The sequence below is a fragment of the Trachurus trachurus genome (assembly GCF_905171665.1).
Source record: "Trachurus trachurus genome assembly, chromosome: 17".
Classification (NCBI taxonomy): domain Eukaryota; kingdom Metazoa; phylum Chordata; class Actinopteri; order Carangiformes; family Carangidae; genus Trachurus; species Trachurus trachurus.
This window is the reverse complement of record NC_139900.1, coordinates 6244886-6256956: the sequence shown is the minus strand read 5'-3', so window position 1 is coordinate 6256956 and position 12071 is coordinate 6244886. Positions and strand designations below refer to the sequence as shown.

At 40.3% G+C, this 12071-nt stretch overlaps 2 protein-coding genes and 1 long non-coding RNA gene across 3 annotated transcripts in view; 1 reads left to right on the top strand and 2 right to left on the bottom strand.

The window, feature by feature from the left end:
- retreg1 (reticulophagy regulator 1) overlaps window positions 1–12071 on the bottom strand; it is a 332731-nt gene that overhangs the window by 184401 nt on the left and 136259 nt on the right. The gene's annotated exons all lie outside the window — the stretch shown is intronic.
- The window catches only part of LOC311000094 (receptor-type tyrosine-protein phosphatase N2-like), a gene marked incomplete at both ends in the record, with an annotated part of 265882 nt that overhangs the window by 177466 nt on the left and 76345 nt on the right, over window positions 1–12071 (bottom strand). Inside the window, one exon of the mRNA XM_083990729.1 lies at window positions 6768–6857. Coding sequence (XP_083846855.1) covers window positions 6768–6857 — 90 coding nt within the window. The remainder of the gene's footprint in view (window positions 1–6767; window positions 6858–12071) is intronic.
- On the top strand, window positions 7907–8806 carry LOC311001089. The gene is made up of 3 exons (XR_014596133.1): window positions 7907–8161; window positions 8425–8538; window positions 8761–8806. It is a non-coding gene; the product is annotated as an uncharacterized lncRNA (long non-coding RNA).

Below are 12071 nucleotides of genomic sequence, written 5' to 3'. Positions count from 1 at the left end.
ATCGTATATGTTATGTAACGTTATCCACCGCTCCATTTATTGATTTTTCGCCGGCTTCGTTGTAAACAAATGCACATGGGCGAGAGGAGCGTAACCAAAAACAGCGGAAAAGCGAGCGGACTTGCATAGTTCCCTACTGTCTTTCTGTGTAAATATCTCATGTTACAACATGAAAACCTGCAGCTTATATTCAAGTGCGGCCTATTTATGTATTTTCTTTTAAAAATTTAGCTGGTGCGGCTTATACTTAGGTGCTCTATAGTCCGGAAAGTAACAGAGGAGTTACAGTTTCAGTTTTTACTTTTACTTGTGTAATATTATTCTAAAGTAACAATACTCTTCCTTGAGTAAAGTCTTGGCTCCTCTACCCGCCTCTGTCAATCACTGATGTTTCTGTTTCTGAGCAGCTCTGTGTTCACACTGTTAATTAACCACCTCATTGGCTAAACGACAAGATTAACAGGACACACACTCAGAGGACTTGATGCTGATGAAATAAAATACAAATTCAGTTGAACCGGTGCTAAGAGACTAAATCTGCTGATGTGTCACTTCTTGGTTCCTGATGTGACAACCTGACAACATCTGGATCTGGATAAAGTTTTGTTGAAGCTTAAAAAAAAATCAAACTAAACAATTCAATTCAATCTGAGGGCAAATAAATCTTCTATTTCTGCTTTCAAATGGGTTGAATTCACTCTTCATTTTCTAAACTTCATCACAATGTGAGTTAGAAACCTTTTTTCTTTTTGTTGTTTTTTTTGTCGTTTTGAGGAGGTTAAAGGAGGGAAACGGTGTCAGAGGAGCAGGGCGGTAAAGAGCAAGATGCATGCTGGGTAAATCGGGCACCAGAGTCAATCTAAAGCCTTTGTCTCTGGCTTCGGCTCTTGTGGTGAAGGTGACTGTCACCACCTCAGAGCCTCAGAGCTGAGAGCCGGGCGGCCCCTCGGAGAATAAGCGTGGCGTCGCTGACAAATTGTCAAGGCGGCTCCCCCTGCTGGGCTTTCACCGCGCTCGCAACAAAGGAGACCAACCGGCTTTCTCCTTCTCTCTCTCCCTCTCCTTCTCTCTCTCCCTCTATCTGTCACTCTCTCTGCCTCCGATCCATCACTCCTCCCAGTGTAGAGCAGAGACAAAGACAAAAGGTGCATTAGAAGAGCAGAACAGTGGAGGCCACCCAGGGACTGGAGCCGCACGGCGAGGAGCCGCCAGAACAACGAGGCCGGGGCGGGAAAACAGAGAGAGAGAAGAGAGAGTGTATGTGTGTGTGTGTGTGTGTGTGTGTGAAGGTATGTATATGAGTGTGTGTGTGTGTGAGAATCATACCACCCCAAAACCACCCAATCCCCACATTCACCAAACCATGAATGTCCACACGATTCTTTAGCTGCCTCTTATTTCAGTTTCATTTTAAGAGCGGCTTTATTTACTGCATGGAAACCTCACACACACACACACAAAAAACACACACACACACACACACACACACACACACACACACACACAGCATTCAATCAGAGGGTTTCAACACCGAGCGGTCGTCCTCACTGAACAGACCAATACTTGATAAAAACACAATGAAAAAAAAGTGAAAACATTTTCTTTTCTGTGAGCTGTTGGATCAACGTCCACAGTTTCTGTTTCTGTAGCTGAAGCGTTGCATTGTGGGAGCTGCACTCTGCGCTTTAAAGCCTGAAACGACGATGTTTCATCATGACATGTTCTCACTGCTGCAGCACCTCAGTCCACATACTCCTACAGTATACTTCTACTACACTAAACCTGCAGTTACTATTGTTACAACTATGACGAGTTAATGTTGCGGTATAAATAAATAAAAAGTTCCAATGTTACTGTATGTTGTGTTACTCATGTTAGAGTTTGATATTTTTGTTGTTTTGGTTTTTACACAGATGAAAAAAGTCTTTGCACCAGTAAAGTGTGGGGCGCCTCTTATGTCTTTAAAGCCCCGGTATGTAACTTATTTGGCTTTTTATTAGCAAAAATCAAATATGTCTTTCATAAATACGTATTTCACTGAAGTCGAATCACACCTGCATACAAATGAAAGCTTTCTCGTACCTTAGAATGAGTTGTTACAAGTCTTTAGAAATACGTACGGTAAGCGGGCGACGCTGTTTTGCCTCGTGCTGGCGGACAACTTGTTTACATAGACGCTTGTTTATCCTGTTACATGCAGCGTCTGTTGTCTGTCTGACGTCTGCCCGATTTCATGTGAATGCAACATCAAGAATACGTTCTGATATGCAACCAGTTTCTATACGGCTTAAGATCACCTGTTCTTAATGCTGGATTATAGCAATGTCCAAACACAGGCCCTTTTCTTTCCTTTTTTGACTTTACCTTCTCTTTTTCTTTTTCTTCTATTGTAAACAATGCAACAGTAGATAATTAAGAAAGCAGGATTTATTTTTAATTTATGGAGAAGGGGTGGATTAAACAGGCTTTGCTTCTTCTCTCTCCTTTTTGGAAATGTATGAAGAACATAATGATTACTGTTCTATAACTTGCTTACAGTATGATATTTACAAATACAAACTTGTGACTTATTTTTGCTTCCATGTTAACTCCACTTCTGTCACTATACAAATTCAATTGAATTTAGTTTTTTATTTATTTAGAACAAGTCGACAGATCAAATAAAACTGTGACAGTGTAAATGTTGTTAAGGTAAAAACAGTTTGTTGCAGCAGCTGCTCTGACATCACCAGGTTAATAATCATTTAGTTAATACTTGTCATCATCCGTCGTGGTCTTACATGAAATGTGTTTTCTTGTGCTCATATAAAGAGAAAAGGTGCTGGTGTCTCGATGAGCGGGTGCGTGACAGCGGTCAGAGTGTCGGCCACGGAGGAGAGTTAATTGGAAAAAGATAATTTAAAAAGAACAACAACAACTAAAGAGGAGAAAGAACCTGTTTCTGTGGTTCGTTTATAAAGAGACTGAAACAGCTGGAGGGGGAAGACGGACCGAGATGCTGTGATGTTCCATTTCATGGGTTTGATTGGCTTCCTGGCAATTTCAAAGTGCTGTTAAGACTAGCATTATGGGCTGTGGTGGTGGTGTGTGTGTGTGTAAGATAAAATGCAGTCAACTTTACTTCAAGACTTCAGCATCATCAAGTTTTGGCCGGAGCACTAAAGCTACATTAAAAAACACTGGTTAAAAAAAGACATATTCCATACAGTATAAAGGTAGATGTTTGTGTTAAAGCTCCATACAGTATAAAGGTAGATGTTTGTGTTAAAGCTCCATACAGTATAAAGGTAGATGTTTGTGTTAAAGCTCCATACGGTATAAAGGTAGATGTTTGTGTTAAAGCTCCATACAGTATAAAGGTAGATGTTTGTGTTAAAGCTCCATACAGTATAAAGGTAGATGTTTGTATTAAAGCTCCATACAGTATAAAGGTAGATGTTTGTGTTAAAGCTCCATACAGTATAAAGGTAGATGTTTGTGTTAAAGCTCCATACAGTATAAAGGTAGATGTTTGTATTAAAGCTCCATACAGTATAAAGGTAGATGTTTGTGTTAAAGCTCCATACAGTATAAAGGTAGATGTTAGTGTTAAAGCTCCATACAGTATAAAGGTAGATGTCCATGTGTAGTGTGATTATAAAGCAGCTCTAGGTTCTATATTATTACTGTGAAAGTATCAAAGCCTCAGTCCACAGAGAAATGCACACAGCCTGTATTCAGAAACTGAGCCTTAAAACCAGCCGTCAGGACTTCCTGTCACTTTGTGATGTCACAACTAAGCCCCACCACCATCCAACACTTTGCAGATTTGGTTTCTCTGAGTGTTTTATTCTGAAATCTGCTCTATCTTTTTTTATTGGATCTGTCAGAAACTAGTCAGCCAATCAGACGAGAGACTCAGAGCCTCCTCCTCTCTTCTGATTGGCTGACACCGACCTGTTGTTACTAGAGCTCCAGAGAGAAAACTACTACACTCAGATCGTTTTTGGTTCTTTAAACCAAAAACACATCTTATGGATCAACACATGATAAGTATTAAATATGGAATATTTAACTTCTATAATATGATTGTGACTCACAAAAGGTTTAAATATTAGTTAAGATAAACGATTTCCTATTCCATTAACCTTTTTTTTTTCATGCTTTGATTGACACATACACCGACTATAACCCCCAGCCTGCAGACCTCCGCAGCAGCCGCATTGAAAATGTTCACAAGCCTCTGCAAAGGTGTTAAAATAATAACTCGGACGACAAGACGGAGAAACAGAGAGAGGAGGAGGTTAGAGAGGAAAGAAGAAGAAAAAGGAAACTGAGGAGGAAGAGATGGACTGAGAGAAACAGATAATAACGGAGTGAGAGAGAGGAGGAGGAGGGGTTCAGGCAGAGTTCAGTCTCATTAATAAATGATTGCATTCAGCGGCGGCTCGACTCCAACATGTCAATAACCCCCCACCACCTCCTCCACCTCCACCAGAGCAGCAGAACACGTCGACAGAATGAAAATAAGACGACGTCCTTGGATTCCCACTCGGTGAGGGTGAGGAGTTTTCTCTTTCTCCTCTGATTTTAACGTCCTGAGCCGCCGGAAAGATCTGATCTCTCTGTTTCTGTGTTTCTGTGTTTTGATCGCATCGGTTTGCCCTCGCTGCTCCGACGCCCTGGGGAGGGAGAGGAGGAGGGAAGTCTGAACGACGTCTCAGCGTGTGATGCTCGCCCACTCCAGCCTCCAGGTGAGAAAAGCGTCTGTTGTCGTCGTCGTCGTGGAGAAACGTAAAGCGCACTATCGTCGTGAGTCATCCGCACGCCTCTGCTCCGGCGTCTTTGATGAAAATGTTACAGTGAAGAACTTTTAAGCTTTTTTCTTTTTTCTTTTTTTTTTTTGCTAATGTAATTCTGAGTCTGGCTGTTTGGCCGTCGGACAGTTGGCAGCGCTGCGTGTCCAGAGGGGCTGTTCAGTTACAGGGCAAAGGGAGTTTTAGAAGGACGTTATGTGCATTTAAATGCTTTTACTTACTTAACTTTACCTAACACACTGCCAGTGCAGTGCGCTTACATTTGGAGAACTCATCTGCTTCTTGACACCACGTTTGGGATCCAAACACACAGACTGAACCTTTCTTGGGATTTTCCACCATCACAGTTAATTTTCTGGATGAAGATGTTCACACATTCAAACGCCTCTGGGAAGTGTCACGAGAAGAAAATCCCTCTGCATCGCAATTTATTGATCTTTCTGACGTTTCCTAAACCTTAAACATCTTGTTTCCCACTTGTTTTTGATGACGCCCCCCCACCTCCCACCCACCCGTCCTGTTTCTCCAGGTGTGTGGATGTTACATCATTCACAGAGATTACACACTGTTGAATGGAAGCATCAGCTTTGTAGCTTCCATACAGTCGGTTCATTTAAAATACAGATTCAATCTATCACAGATGTGGGTGGAACATCTGCAAAGTGAAGTTTTCTGCATTTTCAAAGTCGGTGTTTTTATTCAGTTGATTGTTATTTCTACTGTATAAAACACTTGTCTATGTAGATCTTTTTAAATATTATGTCGGATGTTTGGCTTTTGGATTAAAATGCACTAAAACCTTTACAGGTGAACTTAATTTAACCTTCTCTAAACTTTTGAATGCACATGTCCAATTGTTCAATGTTTCAGTCCTTATTGAATAACATGCTGTTCTCTAACAAGGTGATTAACCACAAAAATCACAAGCACCGTCATTGAAACACTAAATGCTCTGGTTCAGTGACAGTTTGTATTCAGTCCTCTTCTCTCTCCCTCTCCTCTCCACCATGTTCACATGTTGACATCACGAGCCCAAGACAACACTTTGATCAAACTGATCAAGTTATTGAGACATAGAGATTTTTGTTGCTATAGCCACCACTGTTGTTAGCTTTAGTTTGACATAAAGAAATGACCATTGCATCCTTCTGCTTTAAAAGGCTTTCATGATAGAATATCACTGTAGCAGGAACTTTTTATAGGGAGATTCTTGTCAAATATCCCTAACCTTTTGTGAGTAGTGTATATATATATATTTGTTTTACTATGACCATGGTTGATCCTAACATTTTTTAGGACTGAATTAGTGAACAAAAACGAAATGAAACAAAAAACAAAACAAAAGAATCAGTAGACGTCTAAGGTTGCCTTTTATCATCAGGCAGAGGGACTGGCGATGAAAACTAGCTTTTTTAGCTAACTCGGGTGCATTTACATTTGTTTTTTACAATGTTTTATTAATGTACATTGTCCCTTGTCAAATAAATTAAACTGAAACTGAAACTTCCAGAGTTCATTGTGGATTATGATTTGGTCTAAGGTTCATTAAACAGAACTTATCAAAACTCACTTTTGCACCCTGTGTTTTTTGAACGCGCTGTGTCTGTGGTTGAACGTGGTGAAAGACATTCGACGTTTACGCCAATGAGACGATGCTCTGATGTTCAAATGCAAACACGTCACTTCCGAATAGGTCACAGATACAGTTCAGTAGCTGCAGCGACAGACGGTTCAGAGCAGCAGTCAACACAGTTAATGTGCAGGATTGTGGTTCTAATGATGATCCACCACATAATTAGACAAATTAAAGGTTGTTGTTTTGTTTTGTTTTTTACCTGGAGAGGTTCAGGGTTAGATGTTCACTCAGTGAGAACAAACAGCATTAACACAGGTGGGAGGAGGGGGAACGGAGTGTTTGTGTGTGTGTTTGTGTTTGTGTGTGTGAGACAGAGAGATAAAACGTAAACGTACAAGAGATTAGGGTCGAGGTCGGACATCTGGATTTTGGACATGTGAGCCAGGATCTCCATCAGGCGGATCCCCTCGTCTGTCTGGAGCCCACTGAGGACGGAGAGGAGAAAAAAAAAAAGAGAACAGTGATTAATGGAAGAAATCAAAGTCAAATCATATTCATGTATCATATTCAACAACAGATTGAAATGTGCTCTATATTATTATATTATATTATTGTCTTTTCTAATATTTCCATTAAAACTATTGGAATATACCATGAAAAGTGCAGGAAACAGAGAGAAATAATCTGTTCATTCACTCATGCAGCTAAAACTCAGTATCTGACTGAGTCAACTGAGTCAAATGTGTTTGTCTGCAGAGTTAACTCCTACTCTCCTTTTTATTCTGACAGCTGAGACTACACTGTAAGAAATGTCCGTAGAAATTACGGTAAAAAACTGTCAAATACCAACAGTAAAATACCGTAAAATCAAAAGTAGTATATCACTGTAGTAAATACACTGAATTACCGTAAATCAAGATACAGTAAATAACTTTAAATTTTACGGTCTTACTAAGTAGAAAATATGGAATTTTACTGTGAATGTTGTAAAAAGTTCGCAAAATTCACGGTAAAATACCATAATGTCACAAGCGTGTAATTACCGTAAAATTGACGGTATCATTCTGTCTGAATTACAGATTTTGCTGGTGTTTACGTTTAAATTTACGGTACACAACCATTAAATCATACCATCATTTCTATAGAAAGTAGAATGTTAAAAAGTATGGTATCAGGACAGGCTGTGGTCACGTGGGCATTGTTCGGGTCGATGTGAAGCACTTAATGCAATAGAAAAACTACATGTTGTCAAAACAGAATTAAGATAAGATTAAGATACTAAGTCAAAATAACATGTAATAGCCTATATGTAACATATATTTCAGAATAAATGTGCAAAAGAGTTTAGACATAAATATATATTTTTTTAAAATACAAACATCTCTATTGTACAAACAGTCTCCATAACATACCTACACACAGTAAAAAAAAAAGAAAGAAAAAAGGAAAAAAAGAAGAAGCTTGAGTCAGCTCTGGCTTGGGTGACCTACAGGTGACCCAGCAGTAACCATAGTAACCCATTTGTTGGGTCAACGGTTGGTTTGCTGCGCGCCACCAAGATCCGTTATTTTTGGCCGGAGCGCCGTTACAACCTGGTTACAACCAAGCTGCTCTGTTGTCAGCCAAAGACGACATAAGTAAAGTGGATTAATTTTATTTTTGATGGAAATGCCCCAGCTTCAGTCTGCAAAAAAGTCTGACTGCTTCAGCAACGAGTGTCGGTGGATCGGACTGGACTTTCTCAGGTTGGATCGATACCAACTGTCCGTGGAAAAGCTACAGATGAACTGTAAGTATTTAAAAATGAGCATGGTTTGTGTTACTTTGGCCGTTTAGCACATGAGCTAGGCTAACGCTAACGATGGCTAGGCTAACGCTAACGACCGTTATGCTAATACAGCTAACGGTCTATTGTTATGCTAATAACGATAACGGTCGTTATGCTAACGCTAACGGTGGATCGTTAAGCTAATAACGCTGACTACTATAGCATGAGACTAGCGTGAGAGACAGGACCTGAGAGTAACCAGAGTTTTTGTGTTTTCTAATCAGAGTAAAGTATGTGGAAGCTAACGTTAGCACATGGAGATAGACGGTCTGAAGAGGAGCCTTGCTCTCATGGAGGTGCAGAAGTTCCTAAGGGAGGCCAACATCATTACTGTTAAGGTAAAGTTATGTGTTACTGTGTTTGTGTGGAAGAGGGAAAATACACCAGCCTAAAACTGCCTTGTTCAGATATCCATGTAGCTACTTCTGTCCATTATCATTATTACTGAAGTGTTACATGAGTTCATTTTGTGTTCAACATATACTATATTTGTACAGAACCATCCCATCCTTAGTTGTACACATTTTTAACACTACAAAATAATTTTACCTTCTCCTCAGCATGGTGCAGCTGGAGAATGCAAGGCAGCCTACTTTGCAGGAATGTGGCATGGCCAGTACATACATCTTCAGCGTTATCAACACTCAGCTTCAGTGAGTACATTTAAATTGATAGGCTTCTGAACTGGTGCTGCCATTAGCCTAAATGTTTTTGTTTCTTCATACCTGTCAAATATTTACATGGCCACATCAATAATTATGTCTCCCATTTATGTCTACTACCCTATTATCTGGAGTTCCTTAAGGATAAATCCTCGGAACTATCCTTAAAAAAAAACATCAAAATCACTGATTTAATGTCAAATCCAAAGGATTGTGTGTTTTCAGCTGTAGCCTCCACAGTTTCTCCCTCAATCTCTCTCAATCTATTAGATCTGCTAAATCTGTTAACTGTTTTAAGCGCCTCCTGAAATCATATTTATTGGTTGGCCTTTCTATTAGATTTTTTAAACCTACTCTTCATTCACCATTTTTTTTTTCTGTTCCAACTTCTTTTATTAATGTTTTGTTTGTTGTTGTTGTTGCTGCAGGAAGCACTTTGCAACAGTGTGCTATATAATAATAATTATCATTATCATTAACAATGTTTTCTTTGTTGTCTTTCTTTGTCTGGTTGCAGAGAGGTTCATGCCAGTCCACAGTAAACACCTGATTGAAGACTGCTGGTGAATTTTCAAGCAGGAATGATGACAACACCTGCCCAAAGTTTCTTCAACATTGTACCATGTCTGTATGAGACTCTGTCCCACCTGTCTTCAGTCAAGTCTGGACCCAATGACTCAAACACCAGTCTTGTCAAGGCTAATTAGAGGTAAGCAATGGTTTATGTCAGTGTAGCAAATGAGTAGATGCAAGCACAACTCAAACTTCACTCAATCGATCTCCCACAAATGCACGGTGCCAACAGCTTCATACAAACATACAGTAGAAAAAAAATCAGTATTACGGACAGGATTCAGGATTTTGGCTGCAATTCGACAAGGGTGAAACAAATACTGATGATCATTTAGTCCTGAAAAGTGACAGTTTCTACCTTTTACACTAATACAATAAAATCAATGAAATACTCCTGATGACCTGCAAAACTATATTCCAGAGTGCTGGTTTCATTCTATGTATAGCTCATTGGAGCTCAGTTTAACAACAGAAGGCTGAATTTATCTCTGTAGGCACCATGCTCAGGCACTGCATCAATCTAACCTTTGCTTTGTTTCTGTTTTCTGGCTGCAGAGAGGATCATGCCAGTCTACAGTGGACACCAAATGGACAATATATGAGTCTTCAAGCAGAACTGGTGACTGCTGGATGCTTTAAGTTCCAGTTTCTTGAACACCATGTATATGTTAAGAGCCCTCTTCAGCCAAGTCTGGACTCAGTGACTCATTAGTGTTGATCAACACAGGGCAAGTGGCTCCTTTTTTCATTATGTTTATTTCTTCTATCATGGACTATCCTTCTTCATATGTATGGACACACACTGTCTTTTCAAGATGTCAACACTGCCTTGTGAGTATACTGGACAAGTTCTGTTTTTCACAGAGAATGTGTATATGCAAAGAGAGGTTCTTAAAGTTTATCAATTATAGTCTGTACTTTGGTTTACAATGGGCTTAAAGGACAATTCCAGGCGAATTCAACTCGGGGGTGTATTTTCCTATCATTTTAGGTCTAGAAGAAGGAATCTGAAGATTTTCAGTTTAATCGCTCCCGTTTTGCAGTAGTTGCGTCTGTTCCCGCATCGCCACGGCAGCGATGAATGGGAGTGGATGTAAGTTCCGCTGTTTAGGCTGTTTCCAGCCCTCAAAGCCGCAAATTTTTCCCACAGACAGCGTCAGATGGCTACTCAAACATGCACCGAGAAGTTTATTTAAAGCAGATATCAGCTTCACGGCCGTTTCGGCTAATGCTGCGTTCAAGGCAGGCTTTTGAAACCGTAAGTTACAGCTTCAAGTCACAACTACGACTTGGTAGCGATCCAGGTAACCCGTAGCTCGTGTTTTTACCATCCTGTTGTCTGTGAAAGTTCCCTATAACGGCCACTCGTAACTTCCGACCCGTGAACTCGTACCAGATCGAACTGGTATGACTTCACAGGAAGGAAAAACACAAAGTACGAGTTTCTTTGAACGCACCATGAGTTAGCAGCCCCCGCCCTTGTCAGGCATCAATTGGTCCTCGTGCTACGTCACCACATTCACGCGCATCCCTTGGCTGCACACACAGCCCTTCATGCCGTTCTCTCTCCTCATTGGATAACACTTGTATCCCACAAGGAAAATTTTCTCCTCGGGTTACAGCAGAGCAGAGTGACGGAGAGACTCGTGTTTAGGCTGAAACACTTCATGTAAGTGATTGCTGACGGAAAATAGGACTATTTAGGACTTATATTAACAAAAACATTCCACTGATATCTGCTTTAAGCAAGCAAGCCGACATGTTTGTAAAACTAGATCTAATTCAAAGTCTCCCGGAGTCTCGCGCGAGACCCAGTTGCCGTGCTCGGTGTGTTCAGGTGCAGTAGGAAAGCTACAGTTTGTGTCATAAACACAGGAATATCAACTCTTTACTTGCTTCAAGTAAAAAAAAAACTTCTCAGCGCATGTTTGAGTAGCCACCTGACGCTGTCTGTGGAAAAAAATGTACACTTGAAGCAAGTCAAGAGTTGGTATTCCTGTGTTTATGACACAAACGATAGCTCCAACTGCACCTGAATACACCAGCACTGCAACTTCGGGCTCGCGCAAGACTCTGGGAGACTTTGAATTAGATCTAGTTTTACAAACATGTTGGCTTGCTTGAAGTAAATAAACTTCTCGGTGCATGTTTGAGTCTCCATCTTACGCTGTCTGTGGAAAAAAATTGCGGCTTTGAGGGATGGAAACAGCCTAAACAGCGGAACTTACATCCACTCCCATTCATTGCTGCCGTGGCGATGCGGGGACAGACGCAACTACCGCAAAACAGGAGCGATTAAACTGAAAATCTTAAGATTCCTTCTTTTAGACCTAAAATGATAGGAAAATACACCCCCGAGTTGAATTCGCCTGGAATTGTCCTTTAATTGGTTATTTCCTTAATAATTTACCATTTGCATTTTCTGACTGTAAAATCTACGCCAACAAACTGTAATTCCATTATGTGTTGTACCGTATTTTTTACGGTGAAATTCTGGCAACCACAGCTGCCAGTATTTTACCGTGAATTTTGCAATAAAATACCGTACTATATCTTACAGTTTTACCGTGTTTTTTCACTGATGGACTGTAATTAGGTTTACAGTATATCCGTTATTTTTAAAAGAATTTACCGTA